Consider the following 23283-nt stretch of genomic DNA (forward strand, 5'->3'; position numbering starts at 1 on the left):
GAGTAGCAAGGCAACTTTAAGAAAAGCAATCGGACATATCTAGACTGTAATAATGATAACAAATTTATGGTTCAATTTTTCTAAATTTTATTTCAAGTTCAAGAAACTCCCACAAAGGCTACCTAAAATAAATAGTTTGCCTGAAATCAAAATGGAGTGATATTCTGTATTGAGTAAATTCCACACAGCCAAATACAATCTGTTGGAATGATCAAATTGTTCAAGTACGGGTGAAATTCGCAATTTCATTTGTTTTCATTATTTCTGGAACAATTTTATGTGGATTGGTTTCGTTATCATACAGTTATGTTATCCAATATATAGATATAACTGTCAATTCTAATTTAGTCAGTTAATGTTGATAAAATCAGCCAAATGAAACATTGTAATCACTAAAATGTACAACCCTTTGAAATAAGACATGAATCATTTATAATACAAAGAGACAGGGAGAAGGGGGGGGGGGGGAGTAGTGAGGGGCAGTAGAGAAAATGTACGACTTAAATTACTTAATTTAGGATTGTAATAATGGCGCACAAAACTGGAAAAGGTAAAAGTAAAAATGTATTCCTTAGACTCCTTAAAAAAATGTTCAAAAATCTTAAACAGAGCATGAACAGATTGGACAAAATTGCTCCATTCTTACCTCAAATACTTGGCTCAAATTTGATAGCACGAATAACAAAAAAAAAAAAAAAAATACAATACAATACATACATTGTATAGAGGCAGGTGAGCTAAAAATTATACAAACTGATTTCAAATCTAACAACAAGATTTAAGGTTAATGGTCAATAAAATAAACAAACAAAAAAACAAAACAAAAAAAAACCCAATAATAATAATAAGAAGAATAAGAATAATAATTTAAACAGTAAAAATTATCACATGATTATTTTAAACATAGCAGTCAAATTGTATATACCATGCAGTTTAAAAAAGAAAAAAAACAAAACCCCAAAAATAACATACTTGTTAACGTGACTACATTTTTCTTAGCCATCCCAATTTGTTAAAGCAATTGTGAGTGAAAGAAGTAAGTGTTTTGATACAAAAAGAAGGGAGGGTAAGTCGGATAGCTCTGTTAGAAATGTTAAGGGGTGGAAAAAATTCACAAAACTCAAACCGCTACAAACTATTTGCAGTCATGCAAATGGCCAATTCACATTCTTGTTTAATTTCTTTCTTTCTATCCTTTTTCTTTCTTTTTTTTTTTTCATTTTATTATTATTATTATTATTTTTTTTCATGGTGGTAATCTGTAGTAATAAAATAATATTACAGGCATACTCATAACATATGTATTTTCAGTGGACAATACAGATTATTACTATGTGTTAAATGACTTGAAATAAAATGATGCAATAACGTATTGTGGATATAAACCAAATCTCTAATTTACAATATTTTTCTTCCATTGTAGGTTAATGGATTGTCTTTAAAACCAAAATCTTTACTTCTGAAAAATTTCACTTCTTGACATTTGGAATATTCAATCTTCCCATTGGCATAACAAGTTATAAAAGCATATCATCATCATCAAAAATATGTTTTAAAATTTGTCGATAACTCTCATCTATTTTTAATATGGCAACAAAATTGGAAAAAATAATTTAGTTCAGACCTTTTCAAAGCCAATTGCAAAAATAAAATGATGACTATTTTAGGCATAACAACAATATAATTAATCATGTGTAAAATGAAGTGATTTATCAATGGACTTTCAAGACATTACCTGTGATAGCAATGCTTATCGTTCATAAGCTACTACGTATTCACAAAGTGAAAAGAATGCAGTGAATGGGAAGAAAAATTCAAAAACAGAGGTTGAGTTGGGAAGAAAACAAAACAAAACAAACAAACAAAAAAACCCACGGAGAATAATTAATTTCGATAATTATGGATTAAAGTTAAAATCATGACAATATTGCTTAACGGTAACATGTGAGGTTGGTTAAATACAAATACATAGCCACATAGACAAAGGCACAGAGAGGAACCATACACCAAGCAGCGTTAGCTTCTCTCATTACAATTGTGTGTGTAAAGATTAAGGGTGTTAAATTCACTTGCACAGATCAGATTGCATCCAAATGGTATAGCCCCCCCCCCCCCCCTCCCCTAAAATCATTAACTATAAAATCAATTATTTACTTTTAACTTTATAATAGTTCTGATTACTCAATAATTTCAATTGAGTACAAATTGATTGATTTTCTTTTTATTTACGGACTAATTTTCACAAAACACATTACCATTTAGGCATGCATAATAAAAAAAATGGCAGTTTTTTAAATAAGTGACTGCTTATTTTAAATAATATTGATTTTCTATCCAAAGGATTTAATTTAATGCAAGCATTCATTCTGTTAGATGATGCCTAAATCGGTATCAAATTGTTTCTTCTCAGCTTCACTTACTAGTCTCTAGAAGATTCCACATATTTTTAGTGAAACCAAAGCAACAGAAAAAAAAACAAAATAAACATACACCCATGATGTTCAGACCAATGTAAGAATTATTTGCATCTGATCAAATGAACAAGTTAAAACAAGACAAATAAAATAACACAACATTCCTTTTGGAAAAAATGAGTATGATGATAATGATGAGGATTTGATTGATGATATTAAAGGTGAAACAAAAAGCCTCTCATCCTGACGATTACACATAGCGGTTAGCTAGGACATTGTTAGTTGACAGACCAAATATATTTTTATAACACCAAGCCAAAACTTTTAAATATCAAACTTTGAGAAAATCATTTGATTACATAAGCTCAAGCTATTGTTATATTTGAATATATCGATATTGATCTAAGGGTTAAAACGAAGGATACACTCAGCTAGCTACATAGATGAAAACAAGTAACAAAATTTTGATAAATAAACATGAATGAAGAGAATTAATATGATAAAGGTTACCAAAAAAATTAAATTCACAAACAGAGACAAAACTAAGAATCAACCAAAACACATCTCTCTCTCTCTCTCTCCCCTCCCAACCTACCTAACTGCTTCCATCCCACCCCATCCCCGACCCGCAACACCCCCTTCACCAAATATTAAAAATACAATATTGATAAGTCACGGCAAAGAAAATAAAGTTTAGATACACAGCTATGACTTATGACAGTCATTATTTGTCCATTTTCCTTTTCAAACAAAACGGAAGGATCAAACTGGGAAAATGTTTCCGTTAGATTCAAACCTCAAAGAGTAGGTAGTTGAAACTGGCATCAGCTACTGGCAGCTTCTGTAAATTGCATTGGGTAAAAACAACATGTCACCTACCGAGAACGTATTCCGGTTACAGTAAAATGTTTTCCAGTTTGACCAACTTTTTCAATTATATGACTGAATTGTATTGATAATAATAATAAATAATAATAATAATAATAATAATAATAATAATAATAATAATAATAATAATAATAATAATATAATAATAAAAATTTAATAATAATAATAATAAATAATTTTTTAAAAAATTTTTAAAATAATTTTTAAATAATAATTCAATAAAAAATCTAACAAGGCACAGCCGGGCCGGTTCTTCATGCATATCACCCAGAATTCCATTTCCAACATCTGGACCCCACAATATGGATTAACTCCTCTGCAATTATTTTTCCCAAAGTTTCTTCTCGTTGACTTTAGAGTTGGGACAAGTTTAAGACTGCTGTAAAATCAAACACATTTACAGGTTTAAGGACATCCCGTCCAATGACCTATGAATCCTTCAGAGGAGAAAATAGAAGAAGAAAAAAATTGGGAAAAGTGGGCAGTAAAAGGCAAAGGAAGGAAAAGAGTTTCAACAGTTTATAAAGAGTAGCGCATTCCACCAGAGCAGATCCATGGATCCGAGTGTCAAAGATCAAATGTCAAAAGTCACCTATTTGATGATCTGAGTGCCTAGAGGAGAAAAATAATGTACTGCTGTATAAACAGCCGATTGGATTACCGGGAACCTTCTTTATGGTGTCAACCGAACAAAAAAAAATGTTCATATTTCACGAGTAATGAATGGGTGAGAATATGACTTTACCTGTTCAGATCACAGAGAATCTGTCAAGAATATAAAAGAAAACCCCAAAAGGAGAAAACGAATCATATAAAGCTCACATTGATAGTGGTCATGGTGTTTAGTGGTGAAATGGGAATTAAACATAAAATATCAAACAAAACGGACAATACAAATCAATAGTCAAATTGAAAAAATAAAATAAAATTAGAAAACAACCAAAAAAATATTAAAAGTAAACGGTCAAAACAATTTTTCAAAAATGATATATAGAAATATGTATATTTGGAACAGCCAATGGGGTACAAGCCAAAAGAATGGAAAAATATAAGAATAAAGAAAAAAATAAAATTACTAGTACTGATGATGAAATTGTTTTCACCTCGAAAATAAAACATCAGAAAATTCTTTTAGCATGACATCAGCCTTGTCTGAAAAATAAATTGTCCAAAATACTTAACATGTACTGATTTCGTTTCCGTTATATTTTTTTGGTAGTTTGTTTACTCTTGTACTTAAAAAAACCCCCAAAAAACTAATCCAATTAAATGAATAATGTCATGCTTAAAGTTTTCTATCTTTGGATTGATAAACAACATCTATAAGCAGTCTTGAAAAAGTAAATAAAACTAAATAGACTACAGGTTTACAACATTTGACTTCTAACAACAGATCACTACTAATGGTTGTCATTTGTACACTCTAAAGATTTGAAGGAATTTGACTGAAATAATAAATCATTACCATTAAAATCAGCCCCTGTCATTTAATCATTTTATGCATAACTTCTTAAATCTTAATGATTTTGATATAATATAGTCTATTTGCAATTCAAATTCTCTATTATTCTTAACATCATAATTCCATCTTAAATTAAAAGAGTCATGAATGATTTCGTCAACAGCAAACGAATTAAACTTCAAAATTTTAAAATGAAACGATAAAAATGCTTTCATGCTTTAAAAAAAATTTTCAAAAACAACATAAAAAGGAAGTTTAACCTGGTAACTGTTGTATTCTGGAAAAACATTTTAAAAATTTGGCCAGAGAACTTGTCCTTCAACTATCGATCAATTTAAATTACCCTCGCAAGGACTCTTATAAAGTCCCAGGTTTGAGAGTTTTTGTTAAGATGCAGATAAGTTAAATCAATCGATATTTGAAGGACGAATTTTCCGTACAAACTTTTTAATATATGTCTTTCCAGAGTGCGACAGCTAACTCGTTAATTGTGTCATGCAAAGTCAATTTATTGGTCCCATTTTATATATATATAGATATTAATTACTGTGCATCTTCGAATGATAAAAGAGGAAGAGAGAAAAGAAAAAAGGGAAAAAAAAGAGGGAGACAGGGAGAGAAAAAAGTCATTACATTTACATCGAATTGCTTGTCAGAGACAAAGAATTGAAACGTGAGGAGAAATATAGAACACAATCTGATTGCTGATGTGAGTAGAATTAAGATATGACAAGTAAACGAAGACAAAAGTGTTGGGAGGATTGTGATAATGAGTAAATATAAAAATAATTCATATATTATGTGTGTATTTTGGTTTCAGATGATACCGAAAACAACTATAGATTGTAACACTCTACAGGACTTCGATATATCTAAAACATTTTTGCAAATTGCATTTTTTTTAAAAATATGAATAAATGAAAAGTTAATACTAAAAGGAAAAATATAATCTGAATCTTAAGGTTGATTTGAAATACTGGTTGCCATTTGAATTGATGAATTCAGACTTTTGTGATGATAACAGCCCGCTGATCAGACAATTATTTCTCTCCTATCCCATAAATGACTATATTCTTCTTTATATAGCTTTATGATTATAAGTGTTTACTACACATCTTTCCTTTTGGGTAAGTCATGTTCATGTTGATAAAGTCGGGATCAAAATTATGAAGCTTGGTTGGACATCAGCCAAATAGAGTAGTTTACTTCCAACATAAGTGAAATTCAAACTTGTGCAAGTTAGACCAATTAAAGCACAAAATTATTTCTTCCAAGTTGCAGAACGTTTTACACCAGAGGTATATCATTCGATTTCCACTCTCCATATTGTTTTTAGACTCTTTTCCATTTTTCCAAATGGTGTTTTCACTAGTTGTAAAATAAGGTCAACATTTCAGTACCCTGTAACCAATGGCTTCATTCATAATCTAAACTAAATTTTTAAAAAACAACAACTGTCTGCAAGTTAGTCCAAATGAGTCAAATTTTACATTCTCTTCACAAAATTAAGTTACTCGCACTTGATTTTCATTCACAAATTTCTATTCCAATAACCATTTTTTTTAGTATGACATAGCTTGTCTGATTTTAAAACACCACATATCTACAGTCAAAGAAATCACACAGACAAAATGTAAAAGAGATTTTACACAAATGTAAGGACTGCTCCTTAATGGACACCAAATTTATAGAGGAAGGCAGAGGTAAACAAACATGTGGGAAAGCGACACAGGAGACAACAATGATTAAATCTGTTGCTCCACCAACTGTTTGTAAAGTGACATTATTATAAAACACATCCAATAAAATTCAACTCAAGCGGACACACTTTAAAGACGAATTGAAGGTTTTTTCGGCCGAACCAATGAAAAGAAAACTTGCCATTTAATAAGTATTTTAATTTCTGACTTGAAAAAGATTATGAATGTAACCATTAGATGATTTCCAAGCAAAGAACGATAACAACACTGTATAAATGAAAGGCTCAAAATACAAGGGATTAACAGTGAATCGGATGAGTTTAATGAAGTTTTTCAATCAAACAATTCAGTGACATGACTTTACTATGATATGTACAAATGATATACAAGCCATGCCATATTGGATACCTCATCCTCTCTCCAAGCCAACATAATAATAACTAAAAATGTTTCTCTCTCTCTCTCTCTCTCTCTCTCTCTCTCTCTCTCTCTCTCTCTCTCTCTCTCTCTCTCTCTCTCTCTCTCTCTCTCTCTTTACATGCACATTCATGATTGTTGTGCAGTTCACAAAGCATAAGCCAAGAAGTATTTGTAAGTCAAGATGACACAAACTTTAGATTCAGTCTCCATTGATGGAAAATTCCAAACCAAAACAATCATCGACATATACATTCTTTTCACAACTTGAATGTCGACATCAAGACTAGATCTTGAATATTTTACTATAAATCATATGGAATTCCAAGCTATATTTTCAATGCACCATCAAACTTTTTTTGGTTAAAATAATATCAACTCATAACCAATCTCAGTCAAGTTCATCACATTTCATGTATCCTTTCACAGATGTAGCAACCACCACAATTAACAAGGCAAAAATAGGACTAGATGTCATTGCAAAATGATAACAAAAAAATATGGTAATGTGGAATATCTGAAGCATAACATTGACAACTGTGCACTGAGATTAGAGAGCATTCATCCCCTAACCCTAGCCGTATCGTTTATTTCTTATTCTCTCTCTCTCTCTCTCTCTCTCTCTCTCTCTCTCTCTCTCTCTCTCTCTGAAAACAAGATATGGGATAAAAATAGGACAAGGTGGATATAGGATAAGAAAACAAAGAACAATCAGTGAAAAAATAATGCAAGACAATGGATTTCACAAATAGAACTGAAACACGATGAGAAAGAACAGCTGTAAAAGCTGTTTGTAAATCAATGATATTTATCAGTGAGGAAAAGCACATTAAGCCATTGTTTGTTTTGCAAGGCTTATTTTGAATAATCTAATCGGAAACCTACAGTATTATTAACCTAGGCAAAGGACAATTTTTCATTGCTGAACGTCTCATGTTTATCGAATTTATATTGCATATTCCATTATTTGGATATTATATTTTAAACAATTATATTAGCAATAAGTAAATATATTTACTCATTTAGCTTGGTGAATGCAAATGCAAATTTGAAGTTAGGGTAAGAACTTTTGTATACATTTATTCAGTAGTCTTAATATAGGCTAAGGACTTTTTTCATTGCTGATCTTCTTGAGCTTATCTAATTCATATTTCATATTTAATTATTTGGCTAATTAAAAAAAAACAACAACTGTATTAAAAATCAAGAAAATGTTTGTTCATTCAGCCTTGTGAATGCAAATGCAAAGTTAAAGCAGGGGATAAGTATTTTTGTATACTTTTCACATCACTGAATGTCCAATCTCTCCCATGTTCACACATTCTTTCTTTCTTCCATCAATCTATTCAATGATTTCTTCAATTGTAGCAAACCTTATCCTATTTATGAAAATGATGGGGAAACTTTACAAATCCGACACAGGTAAAAAGTTAGTCCATCTTTTAGTCATTGTGTCTTTAAGAAAGCCATATTAGTGTACCAGGACCAAAATAGAATTAAGCTCAGGGATTTTTATTACATAATAAAATTAATATGGAAGCTTTTACTTTATAAACAAGAAATGAAATACAGTATGTAGTTGCTTTCCTGACAGCAAAAGCAGGTTACAAGGTTAGGTATTCTTGATATTAATGTACTTTTAAAAACAAAAACAATCATCAAAAAACAAACTAAAAAACAATAACTTTAATAAAGAGGCCCCTTTCTGTGGCGGAAACGTTTCATTCTTTTTACTCATTTGCTATTTAGAGATTTTGATCTACGGCAAAAGAAAAGGGAAAAAAAAAAAGAATTATGAAAACAAAATTGTGTACAAAACGTGCAGATTATGGCACCTTCAGTTTTTATCTCCTCAAGACCCGAAGAGTCTTAAAAGTTAATATCATTAGAAATCATCACACATTTTCTTATGTTAAAATAAGTAAATTTGTATTGATGGATAGCAAAAAAATAGGATATAATATAAGAGCACAAAACACCCTGTTAACATAAAGTTCTGAAGTAATTTTTTAAAATTAAAAGAGAAAAAAAACAAACAAAAAAAACGTATGATCTGAACTGAAAGTCTAGAACAAACATACCATTAACATGACATCTTGGTAATGATAATCATAACAGACCAGTTAATAGTGAGTGTCTTATGCTTTTTGTCAAGCATAGAATTTAAAATTCATTTTTAAAATAGTAGTAATATTCCTAAGTATTAAAACATATTTGATGATATGAATTAGTACTATAATTCGCAAATTTAGGATTTTTAAAAAACATTTTGGGAGGGGGGGGGGTGTGATGTAGGTGTACCATGAATTTTCCATTATAAAGACAAACATGCCTGAACAGATCGAATTTTTCCTTCTCATCAAACTCTCTTTTAGAAAAAATAAACACAACAATTATAGAGAGATAACATGAACAGAAAAATAAAAAGTCATTTTGTGCATGAAAACCACGAATGATATTATAAAAAATTTAAATAAAATAAACTATGCACACATGACATACAACAGTTCTCTGCATTATACACTCTCAAATTAGACAAAGGTACTGACATATACAAACAAACTTCTATTAAATGAACGCAAAAAAATGTAATCAACAAATAAAGAAAACTATAAATAAACAATGATAAAAATAAGTTATGAAAATGTGATTTTAAAAATAAGTAAATAAATAAAATATTTCCGCTGTTAATTCTAAGAGAATGTTTGATTGATTGATTGATTGATTGATTCAAAGTAGAATATGGAAGGATGTATCAAAACTTGCAGACGATGAGTTAATCTTTTACAATCGATAACGTTGAATCACGTTCAAGAAACTGACAACACACTCATAAACAAAGACCAGCAAATTGCACAACTGGACTAAAAGCGATTGTGTACACTACTCAAACTTTAAAAGGTATTTCTAAAATTACAAAAAACAAATTAAAGAACAAAAAACACTAATAATAATAATAATAATAATAATAATAATAATAATAATAATAATAATAATAATAATAATAATAATAATAATAATGAGTACATCAAACAAAACAAAACAAAAAAAAAAAACAAACAAACAAAAAACAACACATAATGAATATCTGATACTTCACCTTTCACACGATTGTATAAATTTATTCATTAAAAAAAAATTAAGATAAAAACATCTAATATGAACACAAAATACCCACAAACACAATCGGAAAATCAATTGAGACTGGATGTATTTTTCTTTCCTCTTTTCTTTTGTTTGTTTTTTTTCTTTTTGCTTTTTGCTTAAACTTGCTAAATACTTAGTGGTATTTGAATGCTACTTAATAATGTCTTTATGATGAGATACACGACTACCGAATGTCAACAATAATGTGGTATGCAGCAGTAGGCATTAGTGGACTGGGGGGGGGCTTTGGTGGACAAAGAGAGTGGATGGATGGAGCAGGCACAGAACTTCAGGACCTACCGATCTCGCTTGCTGTGTTTGCGACTCCTTTTCCTTTTCTCCTTGCTTCTTTCTGGTGATGATCCGCCATCGTGTCTGGTGGTAAATAATTTTTTTTTGGTTTGTTTCGGTATTTGATTTTATTCTACTTCTTCCAGTGAATAGACATAATTAATAATAACCATTTTTTAAAATATTGTTGGATCTTTTATATTGCACAATATCTGCCAAGACTCAACATGTTGATGGTTCAATACTATTTCTTTTCCCGCCTTTTTTTTTTGTCCTATAATATTTGATGGATAGACTTATTTGTTTTACGGCCCTAGCAACACATTAAGGTCATATCAGCACCAGTAAAAAGGAAGAAAATGGGATAGTAAAACATTCTAGAATTACAATTAAAGCACCCAAAAAAAGGTAATACAAAGGGGAATTGGTTCAAATAAGAAACAGGTGTAGATTCCAAGAGCACACTATCACTATCAATGTACTTAGTTTGAGATCACTAAAAGTCTCATCAAGACAAAAGCACAGTTCCCCACTAAGAGGAATACACTCAAATGTTAACAAATCATAATATGTAAACAAAACATAATACAGTGCATAACAGAGAGATGATTTACAAGGAAAAAAATATCATCTCCCAAAACTAACCATTCATTTGACTGTTTCCTTCCCAGTTAGGGTATCCGCCCATTGCCAGGACAAAACCAAGTAATCTCATCCCAAGACAAAGACAGAAAGTAAGTTGGAAAACAGATAAAGTGTGTTAGAAGACAAAGTAAGTACCTCCCTGCCCACTATGGGAGGTCAGGAACCCCACCCAGGATGGATAGACATTAGTACATTGTGTAAAGGACAGTGAATGAAATTATGAACATACAGACAATTTTTCAACTCACTTATTATTCTTTTTTTATTTTATTTAACTTGATAATTTTGCACACAAATGAGAAATGAAAACCAGCTTATGGAATTTGAAAATAAAGTGAAAACTGAGTAAAAAAGAAATAAATACCTTGACTTCTTCTTCTTCTTTTTACGAGCTGGAGAGCTCTCCTTATCCTCGTCTTCCTCTGAGCTGTTAACAATGCTGGAAGAGATAAAGGCATTTTAATGGAATTTTTTACTTAGTATTTGGTCCCTTAGACAAACATGCTAGAAGCAACAAACAATAAACTAACAAACAAAAAAATCTTCAGGAAAGAATTTCCAAATTAGGAAAAATTCCCAATAAAAATTTTTTTAAAAAATAATTAGAAAAAAACATTGTGTATCAATCTAAAATGCAGGATTTTTTTTTCTGTTTGGATAGTTAATAATTTGATTATAGTTTTCATGTGTCAAATCAATTCTCACATTAGATTCTAGTTTGCAATATATTCTTTATATTGAATGTCTGCAAAAGTATTTGGGATTGTACCTAGTGACAAGGCGTGTCTAATATTTTTTCGCCATCTTTCTGGATATTTAACACTTAAAGCGCTTTACAAAGGGTCCCTGACCAACAGCAACACGTAATATAAAGAACAAGACATGACGCCTGTTAGAAGATAATACAATTTTTTCGACAGAGACAATGCTGTTAACGGCCAGGTACTCATTTTACACTTGAGATGGTGAGAAAATGTGAGTAAAGAGTCTTTTCCAAGGACTCAACTATCAGACCTGCCAACCTTCCCAGAATTAAAGTGTATTCTATGACCCTAAAAAGTGTATTTTTTAGCAAAAAAGTGTATTTTGTCCGCACATGTGGAAAAAAAGTGCGCACTATACAAAAATTTATATAAAAGCTAACACCAAACCCAAATCAAAATAAACTCTGATCTTCATCATTCAAGCAATCTCTAGTGATTACAAAATTATTGATTTATCGAGAAACTAAAACTTATTGACCATTTTAAATTAGTATAAGGCTCAGAAATAGCAATATCTAAGAAAATTGCTTTCGAAACACTCAAAGAAATTACCAAAAGACCCCAAACATGTTGGTAGTATTGATGCTAGTGTCAGTGGAAGAAGTGGTGGTTGTTGTAGTGATGGTGCTCTAGTGGTGGTGCTTATGATGATGAAGCTGTGGTGGCAGTGGTGGTAGAGGTGATGTGGTGGTGATTGTGGCAGTGACAATGCTGTGATGGCGGTTGTAGAAGTGGTGATGGTAAGAGATGATGTGGGGATGATGATGCTGACATACCAAATGAAGTTGTGATGGTGATATCTGCCAGTCCAGTACATCAGTTATGAGTAAGTTTTGAGATAAAATATTTGGGAGAGTGGTCTTCAATTCAATAGATGACAATTTGCAACAGTAGCAAGATATTTTCCATATGTTATCTAATGATCCATCTGTCTCTCTTTTTTTAATTTTTTTTTTACTACTGCTACTCCTCCTACTACTACTATTACTACTACTTTTACTACTACATACTACTAATACTATTACTTTGGTCAAAAAGACAAATGAAATACTTTTAAAATGGTTCTAGAGAATTCATTTTGAACCAAATAGCGTTCCTAAATCTGCCCACTTTGTAATTCAAGCCTCGTACAAAATAATAAAGAAAAAAAAAAAGATCATTATAAATTTTATAAATCAAAATAAGTAATTTTAGTTATTTATAAAGGGAGACAATCCATTTATGTTTAAGCTTATTAGCAATACAGTTTTTAATTGAAGGCTTCATAGTCAAAGATGTTAGTTCAATTTAATTTTTTTCACTCAGAATTTTCTATTTAATAAGTGGCAAAAACCTAACTATGGTCTGAGACTAATTAAAGTATAAAATAAGCTTACTTATATGCATAATTCTATGCAAATCCTTATGTATGAGAAAATATTGGTGAAAACCGGCATCATATAACTGAAATGATAACTATAGTACTAAATGTGATGCATCATTCATTGAGAAACACGGTCAGCAGTTGTGTGTATCACTGTATCAACATCAACATCATTCACAGTGCATACGTATTAAATCCTTTGAATGGTATCAGCGTATTTGGGTCAAAAAATCGTATTTATATGCGAAATCGTACTGGTTGGCAGGACTGACCCAAAAGCGAAAGTCATACCACAAGACCACATAGCCGAGTAAAGTGATGTATTAATGTTCTTATTGTCTTTGTTATTTGCTGAAGAAGGGTTTTGAGTCCGAAATGTTCCAGTTTGGTATTTTGTTCTTTATCAAAGCTGTTATAGATAAAATGAAGTTGACACCACTTGGGTCTTTGTTATTGTTTTTTGCCAACCGCGTTCCAGTAATTCTCACTAATCTGTATTAACCAGAATATAAACATGAAAAGTTACAAATAGTTTGGTTTTTTTGTGTGGTGGTCTGATATATTTCCGGATGGCAATGTTGTGAGCTTCTTAGCCCAGCACATAGTATCTATATTCATTTCAGGCTCATTACTTTATAACAGAAGTACCTGTATTTCTTCTGAGCCAAAGCCACAGCTTTAGCTTGCTCCTCTTTGGCCTTCCTGTCAGGATCAAAGGCACTCCCATCAGTATAGTCTGACAGTCCAAATGCTTCCTTCAATTTGTCATTCTTTATCTGGTTTGCCTCCGCCAATTGGTGAGTCTCTTTAGCTCTGAGTAAAAATAAAAATAAAGATAAAAATAAAAATAAAAATAAAAATAAAAATAAAAATTGAAATAGAAATAAAAATTGAAAAAAGAATTTTTAAAAAAAGGACAATTATTGACACATACATGTAAATAACAATGAAAATTTGGACCGGGAGTTGCAATTTGACTCGTAAAGACATTCTTTAATAAAAAAAATTAAAAAAAAAAAATTGAGATTTTGTATAGCGCATTATCAACTAAATGTGCTATAGCGCTTTACAAGGGCTCCCTGGCCAACAGCAAGACTTAACCTATAGGACGTGACATGACGTCTGTTAGGTGATATTACAATTTTTTTTCAGACAGACACTACACTGTTAATCACCAGGTACTCATTTTACACCCGAGCACGGTGAGAGAATGTGAATAAAGAGCCTTTTCCAAGGACTCAACTATGCGCCGAGCAAGGCTCGAACCCAGGACGTTCCGATCCGAAAGCTAGTGTCATACCACAAGACCACATGGCGCTGACATAAGGCTGTCAATCTTTTTTTAAAAAGGCATCCCTAGAGGAAAAGGATAAGGTGAGATGGAGACAGGAGGAAAAGGTTGGAGGCGAAAGGGGGGGGGGGGGGTGGAATGAAGAAGAAGGATAAGAGGATGAGGTGGGGAGATTTAGATTGGGTGAGATAAAAGTCGAAGAAGACAACAATGAGTTGAAATTAATACTGAAATTGAAATGGCCACACAATCTAGAGTAGCTGTCAATCCCAGCTCACTTTTACATAGCGGTACTGTTAAAAACCTGTTAAAAACCGATAGCAAAGTTTATATGGGACCCACGTCACAAATAAAACAGTATTATGTTGTGGGGGGGGGGGGGGGGGGGGGGGGGGGGGGGGGGGGGGGAGGGGTTGATGCTAAAAACTGATTTTACGGTCATAAGTATGACAATTGGCTTAAGTTTATAATTGACGTTACTCAGCTCTTTGCTATTGTTGTTTTTAGCCAGCCAAGTTTATTGATAGAACGAAATTGACGTCACTCAGCTCTTTGTTATTAGTATTGTTTTTAGCCAGCCATGTTTATGAGTAGTTCTCAATAAATTGTATCAATCAGACTATAAACGTTTAGGGTTACACATTTTTTTGGTTTGTATGTTGGAACGTTATATCCGGCCAGCGGATTAATGCGTTTTTTAACTAAACGCAATGCATCAAAACGTTCTACTGAGGACACTATGTATTTTCTTAAAGTGACATAAACTGTCTGGTCATCTGTACTTTAGAATCAATTCCAATCTAAAATCAACACAGGTTTGACACGGTAGGCCTTAATCATCAGTGCTGATGGTGACAGAAAGTGAAAAAGTAGGAAAATGTTGAACGATTGCCTTTAAGCCCCATTTTTACTGCACTAAACCTCACTTTTAGAGCAATTGAGATGATAGACTATCATTGATACTCTAGATAACTTCTGGAGAGTGGGAAACTGCACCTGTGTGTTCCACCACACATCAACTCTCTCATTGCTAGCACATTGTTTCGAGAAAATGCAATTTTTAAAAGGAAGAAATTCCTCCTCTGGACTCCAAAATCGCGGTTTTCCGCGGATCCGAGGAAAACCATCAGCACTGAATAATATATGAATTGAAGACCACGTGATATCTTTACAAAAAATATCTTTTCCTTTTATTAATGACAGCAATAAGGATATATGCTAAAGGTAGACAACTCACAAGAAAACGTTGAATAAGCCTAGATCGACGAACGCGTCGTTATTGTGATCCTCTTGAAATACACTAGAAGAGACTCCCGAGCCTTCGTTGAATAAAACACAGACGCTGGAATGAGGTCGTTGACCTGACACATTGAACTCGGCATCGCTACACGTCTGGCTGCAGTAGGCTCTTTCTCCGATAACGCACGTGCTGACTGTCCTATCAACATCCGAAACGTCACGGACGCCCCTAAAGCCACAACTGCGAAACAGAAGCTTTCGAGAATCATGCCGGACTCCTCCAGTCAGTTGACAACGACGATTCTCGTGAAATTCATCTTTTTGTGACGCTAAGTGATGGCAAATGCTTCTCCCGATTGGGCGATTGGTCCTTCCCGTGTATGTTTTACAAGCGTGGTTAGTGGAGTGTACATCCGAGTATAAGAGCTCATACAAATGGTCGAAAATGGACTTCCTCCCGTGCACGCAAGACGACATTGAGAATCTATACACTTCAAACAACCAGCTACCAACAGGTCAAATTGGTGACTTTTAATCATTTAACTGCCGTACTCAGCAAACAAAAAAAATATAAAAAAAAGAAGAAAAGAAAAGAACAAAATCGTATTAAAAATTTTGACCAGAAAACTCGTCCTTCAAATTTCGAGCGATTTTAAATGACCCTCATCTTGGCAAAAACTGGGATTTCAAGGAAGACGTCGCGAGGTCCCACGTTCAAGAGTTTTTGCCAAGATGCGGGTCATTTAAATCTATCGATGTTTCATGGGCGAGTTTTCTGGCCAAATTTTTTTTTTAAACCGAGTGTATTTTCAGAGTACGACAGTTAACTGGTTAAAAATCAGATAACAACTGACGATCGTGTCTTATAAAAAGAAATCAATAAATTAGAGTGTAGGCAAAATTTCCAAGAAAACAGTCGGTTTAATTGCTGTGTTCAGTCAATCAGTGGATCCTCCATAACAATTTCTAATCAATATATATATATATATTATTAAAGAAACATTATGGAAATTTAATCACAGAATACACCAAATGACGTGAACCAGATAACGTCTTTATCAATTTTTAAAAGCTTTGAGTCCAATTTCCACATTTGCAGAGAAGAGGGGATATCTAACTATAAAATTTCCCTTAAAATAACAAATATATAAATTTAACAATAAAATTGAGAAAAACAAAACAAAAACAAACAAAAAACAAGAATAACATTTTAAACAGAAAACTATTTTTTTTAATGAGGAAAAAAAACCCCATCGTTTTTGTGAAAAATAATATCTCGGCAAGATGTCAATATTGCGCTTGATGTATAGATCCCAGTTCAATTGGGGGGGGGGAATGCAAATATTTTTTATATAAAATAAAATAATGATGATCATGATGATGATGATGATGATAATAATAATAATAATAGTAGTAGTAGTAGTACTACTACTACTACTACTGCTACTACTGTGCGGCTTGTAGTCTTGTGGTATGACACTCGCTTTCGGATCGGAAGGCCCTGGGTTCGAGCCTCGCTCGGCGCATAGTTGAGTCCTTGGAAAAGGCTCTTTACTCACATTATCTCACCGTACTCAGGTGTAAAATGAGTACCTGGACGTTAACAGCGTTGTCTGTCCGAAAAATTGTAATATCGCCTAACAGGCGTCATGTCTCGTTCTACATGTTAAATGTTGCTGTTGACCTGGGGCCCCTTGTAAAGCGCTTTGAGCACATTTAGTGGATAATAAAATAATCATAATAATAATAATAATAATAATAATAATAATAATAATAATAATAATAATAATAATAATAATAATAATAATAATAATAATGATAATAATAAATAAATAAAAAATTTTAAAAAATTAAAAAACACAAAGCACAACCGTCCACCGATACACGATATTGTATTCCACGTTTTACAAATCAGTTAAAAAATCTAACACTTTAGAGCAACCATGTTATTACAACCAACTTTCCTACTCAATACTACTGGTTTATAAAGTAAAGCCTTGGAAAGAGTGGAGCAAGTCGTGTCAAGTGTGCGACCACGGCCGTCTATCGAGTGAATGCGAGCGGAGCCATCGTTAACATAATAATATAGATAGTATGCAGATGACGTCACTCAGGCCTTTGTTATTGTTTTTGCCATCCGCGTTTGTGAGTTGTTCTCACTAAACTGTATTAACCAGACTATAAAAGTTCATGGTTACACAGAGTTTGTGTGTTCACAACATTGCCATCCGGAAGTATAACGGACCAACACACAAACTCTGTGTAACCATGAACTTTTATAGTCTGGTTAATACAGTTTTGTGAGAACAACTCACAAACGCGGATGGCAACAACCATAACAAAGGCCTGAGTGACGTCATCTGCATACTATCTATAGCCTGACACAAGAACTGTAAGCCATCGTTAACTGATAGCTTGACACTGACCAAAAAAATAACGTCAAAATGCCAGTCTTTGGCCAAAAAGGAAAACAAATCGTGAGTTGTATTCAATAGTTCAACCAATGGGACCATTTGTTTCCATGAGCACAACAAACGACAACTCACTAGGCGGTGAAAAAAAACAAAAAACCAAAATAATGACGTCAAAATGCCAGTCTTTTTGGGTTTCAGTGTCAGGCCATAACTTGTAGTTGTAGTAGTCGTGGTAGTGATGATGATGTGGTGGTGGTTGTAGTAGTAGTGGCAGTAATGATGTTGTGGTGGTGGTGGTGGTGGTTGAAGTAGTAGTGGTAGTGATGAAGATGTGGTGGTTGTAGTGGTAGTGGTAATGATGATGTTATGGTGGTGGTGGTTGAAGTAGTAGTGGTAGTGATGCTGATGTGGTGGGGTGGTTGTAGTAGTTGTGGTAGTGATGATGAGGGTGTGGTGGTGGTTTTAGTAGTGGTGGTAGTGATGATGATGTGGTGGTGATGGTTTTAGTAGTGGTGGTAGTGATGATGATGTGGTGGTGATGGTGGTTGCAGTAGAAATGGTAGTGGTGATGATGTGGTGGCGGTGGTTGTAGTAGTAGTGCTAGTGGTGATATATTAATATTGATGGTTGATACACGGAAACACTAACGAAAAAGTGATAATTTATGGAGAGGCTTCGATTGGGAACAATACAGACTGTTGATTCAGTTGACACATGGAAGCTTTGCATGCAACGCCGAAATCAAGCTATAAATTAATTAGGTCGTTGTCCAATTTAAATTTTAAACATGGTATATTCCACTCGCTTTCAACAGGCTGGAAAGAGACCGTGGTAGGCGGGTGAGGTGGGAGAAATGAATGTTATCTATTGTTCTACGAGGCCTGCAACTCATTTCCAGATGAGCGTTGAGCGTGCGAGAAAACAACATTTGCGTCTCTTGGGAAATGTCGGCATATTCCACCAACCAGTGGAAGCCATTGTGAACCACGCGTCCATTAAAACTCTGCCCGAAAACGATGAAAAGGGGAAAATCCCCATTACTTGTATTTTCTTTAGGATGAAAATAGTTATTGGGTGGAATGTTTGGAAGTAATAACAATCCTCATCCCCTTCCCCTCCCCGCACACAAATACACACATTCCATCAATTTCTCATTTTACCCCCCCCCCCTCCCCCCCTCACATCAAACTGATGGAGCCCGCTCAAAGAGTTAACACGGTTATTAATTAATCTATATTCTTGTTTGTCTTTCTTGGATTGTATGATGGTGTGTGTGTGTGTGTGTGTGTGTGTGTGTGTGTGTGTGTGCCCGCGCGTGTGCATGTTGTTTAAAATTTATTTCAATGAATAATATACTACAGATAGAACGAAGTGACGTCACTCAGGCCTTTGTTATTGTTTTTTGCCATCCATGTTTATGAATATTTCTCACTAAACTGTATTAGCCAGACTATAAAAGTTCTTGGTTACACATAGTTTTGTATGTTGGTCCATTATACTTCAGGATGGCAATGTTGTGAGTTTCTAAGCCAAGCGCATGCTATCTATAGCAAATTATGAAAATACACCACCCCTACCCACTGTCCAGCTATATGCTGTCGGGTGAGAAAAGGGTCCTATTTTTGTTCATGTCCTAGCTACGCAAATTCAGAGATCCTACGGTCAGTATCTCGATCATGTACTCCAACAATACTCTTCAACAGTCGTAACGTCACTTCCTTCCTAATGACGCATGGTAACTTAGTAACACTGGCTTTAAACTATCGGAACAATGGCGGACGCCCGTATGAAATATTTCCCCGGGGAGCATAAAAGCGTATCCAGAGGGGGAAAAAAACATAAATTTGATCATGTTTTGACTTTTACACATTCTGATCACAAGGCATATGAAAAGTTCTAGCCAGCATGAAGAGTAAAAATTAATGATTTTCTTTGTTTAGAACCAAGATGGCAGCCGTTGCCGGGCGGCGTGACATCAGACTACTGAATCCAATTGTGCAAAGTTGCATACAATTAACAAGTAGATTTTTGACCAATCAAAACATGGAAATTGTGACACACCTTCACACGTGCTCGGACAAACATAGTTGTTTAAAAACAATAAAGTGAATGAATTCGACCTTTCTCTGATCATTGTCTTCTTCTTCTTCTTCCGTCTTGTGGAAACCTCCAATATTGTCGAGGATCACTCCACAGTTTGTAGTGTTTTACATTTTAAACTTGCTAAAACTCTGCACATAATACTAATTAAAAAAACAAAACAAAAAACACATAGATTAAAAAGTCACGTTGTGAACTCTAGCAATCGCGTGAAGGCATGTTGGCAACCGTTTTCAGCCACTTCAGCTGGGAGGCTATTCCATAGTCGGGCAGTGGAAGGGAAAAACGAATACATGTGGGCGTCTGTTTTTGATGTTGGGATGGTTACTCTTGCTGTGTGTGTCCCTCGTATTTCTTATGCCGATATCTTTGATGTCGTTTGGAAGTTTAAGGCACGAATTTTTGTAGTAGATCTTGTGGAACAATTTAAGTTTATCTATCTTTCTTCTCTTTTCCAGAGGTTCAAGGCCAATCCGTTGTGATATTTCAGACGCACTTGAGAAAGGATCGAATGTGTTTGTGATGCGTCTTGCTGTTTTTCTTTGGATGTTTTCTAAGGTGTCGATGTTTTTCTTTGTATATGGGTCCCAAATTGAGCTGCCATACTCCAAAATTGGTCTAACAATAGTTTTAAAAGCAAGGGTTTGGGTTGTGATTGGGCATCTTTTTAAATTGCGGGTGATGTAAGCGCTTGTTTGATTTGCCTTTGAAGCCAGGTGACATATGTGGTCATTCCATTTGAGGTTTTTAGCAAACTCAATGCCAAGGTATTTTGCTGTCTTTACATGTTCCAGGTTTTGACCATGAAGTTGGTATTCAAATGTAATAGGTGCTTTCTTATTTGTGATGTTTGAACATTGCACTTTGATACGTTAAATTCCATTTGGTTTATTGTTTCCCATTCTTGTAATTTAGCTAGATCGTCATTTAGTGTTTTGCAGTCGTCTGTTGTTCTTATCTGATTATATAATGCTGTGTCGTCAGCAAAGAGGCGCACTTTTGACCTTATACCTCGTGGAAGATCATTTATGTACACTAAAAATAGGACGGGCCCAAGGACTGAGCCCTGAGGTACGCCCGATGTCACCATCCCGATAGTGGAAGTCTCGCCGTCGACAAGAACTTGTTGGGTGCGATTGTCCAGAAAAGTTGCAATCCATTGTAAGGTTTTGTTCCTGATACCAACGTCATACAATTTCTGGATTAACCGATGGTGAGGAACCTTGTCGAAGGCCTTGGCAAAGTCCAGTAGTACTAGATCAATTTGACCACCTTTGTCAATAGCAGCTGACAGATCATGTGTTAATGATAGAAGTTGAGTTTGACATGAGTGGTGCTTCCTAAATCCGTGCTGTTCATCACAAAAAATACTGTTAGTTTCGAGATATTCAGTTATTGAGGATCTCACTATATGCTCCAACAGTTTGCAGCAAATGCAAGTTAATGAAATTGGACGGTAGTTTTGAGCCCTGCTTCTATCACCTTTCTTGTAGATGGGTTGGACAAGAGCGTGCTTCCAAAGAATTGGTATGTCTCCCGTTTCAAGAGAGAGATTGAACAAATGTGTGAGGGCAGGTGCAAATTCGTTACTCAATATCTTTAAGAGACGGGATGGTATTTTGTCTGGGCCACATGCTTTCTTTGGATCTAGAGTGGCGAGGAGTTTGGAAACGCCCTCTACTGTCACATTGATTTCGGCCATAGTGTTGGAATCGTTTTCTTCGCCTTGTAGTTGTTGAGACGTAATTTTGGTATGAGCTTTTGAAGCAAAAACAGAGCAGAATTGGTTATTAAGTATGTCTGCTTTTTCCTTTGCATCAGAGTATAATACACGATCATGCTCAAGGGGCGCTATACCAACCGAATCGCACCTCCTACTTTTTATAAATTTCCAGAGCTTTTTGTTTGAGTCTTCACTGACAAGTTCCTTAACATGATTATGATAGGCCTTTCTACTCTCTTTTTGTGTTTCTTTTTTCAGTCGGGCGTAATTGTACCAGTCTTTCTTACTGTTGGACTTTCTCGCTCAGCTCCATGCCTTTTGTTTCCGTCTAGATAATCGTTTGACGGTGGTGTTTATCCATGGTTGGTGAAATTTCCTTGAGCTTTTCTTCGTTGGTACATGTTTGGTCATCATTTTGTTTAGGTGGTCGTTGATGGCAGTCCAAACATCCTCAGTGCTTTCTAGATGTTGATTAATTATGTTTTCACTAAAAAGACGTGTTTCTGTCCGCATTTCGGCGATATTTGCCTTTTTCCAAATAGTAATAGGGTGTGATTTTTGTGTGATTTTGTTTGCTTTGATAGTGCTTTCCGTGATGAGGATGTCATGGTCACTAATGCCTGGAATGGTTGAACACTTGACAATTAAATTTGGTCGATTTGTGATAAATAAGTCGAGGATATTTGTACCCCTTGTTGGATTTTTGTTTATTTGACTAAGGCCAAAATCTTGCAATTTGTTAATAAATACTTGGTATTGGTAACTGATTATTTTTTCTTGTTCCCAATTGATATCAGGTAGGTTCAGGTCTCCGCTTAACCAGAGTACATTTTTCGGGTCTAGGCTATCAATACAGCGTGTTATCTCAGTCATTTGTTCCATAGTTGAGTTTGAAGGTGTTCTATACATAGCGCCCACAGTGAGTAGGCCTTGTTCTGTTTTGATATTTACGATCACCGATTCTGATTTTGTTTGGATGTCAAGCTTTAATACTGAGAGGTTCGTTGTTGTTGCAACCAGCACCCCACCATACCTATCTTCTCGGTCTTTCCTGAACACGTTGAAATATGTCTCTGGTGGAAATATTTCACAATTGTTATTGTTTTCATACCGCAAAATGGGTGACTAGTTATAACACGATTTTCTCGATCATATTTTAACGTTTAAGTTTACACATAGATTTCTGTATTTGTTTTATTCATCAAGCGGTAGAACAGTGTGTATTTTACTTTAGACACACGCCAGCGATTGAAAAACCTGTGTAGTTTGCGTTGTTTACCAATCACCATCATTGTTTACATTATGACGACTGTCTGAGAGGCGTGGTTATCTAAGTGTCTATTCTGAATACCATAGGGTTTTTTTTGCTTTTTAAAAAAAATAATTATTTCTTTCCTTTTTTTCATGAACAATCGGAGAACACCG

At 34.1% G+C, this 23283-nt stretch overlaps 1 protein-coding gene across 4 annotated transcripts in view; it reads right to left on the bottom strand.

The window, feature by feature from the left end:
- The window catches only part of LOC144967617 (uncharacterized), a 68413-nt gene that overhangs the window by 17645 nt on the left and 27485 nt on the right, over positions 1-23283 (bottom strand). For 3 of the 4 annotated variants that reach the window (XM_078905126.1, XM_078905124.1, XM_078905125.1), the window contains exons 4-6: positions 13740-13904; positions 11329-11403; positions 10329-10403 (exon numbers count right to left, since the gene is read on the bottom strand). In XM_078905126.1, the coding sequence (XP_078761252.1) occupies positions 10329-10403; positions 11329-11403; positions 13740-13904 (315 nt within the window). The remainder of the gene's footprint in view (positions 1-10328; positions 10404-11328; positions 11404-13739; positions 13905-23283) is intronic. The other variant, XM_078905127.1, reaches the window with a different exon arrangement.

The sequence above is a fragment of the Berghia stephanieae genome, chromosome 3, assembly GCF_034508935.2.
Source record: "Berghia stephanieae isolate SIO BIC M18660-M18661 chromosome 3, UCSD_Bste_1.3, whole genome shotgun sequence".
Taxonomy (NCBI): domain Eukaryota; kingdom Metazoa; phylum Mollusca; class Gastropoda; order Nudibranchia; family Aeolidiidae; genus Berghia; species Berghia stephanieae.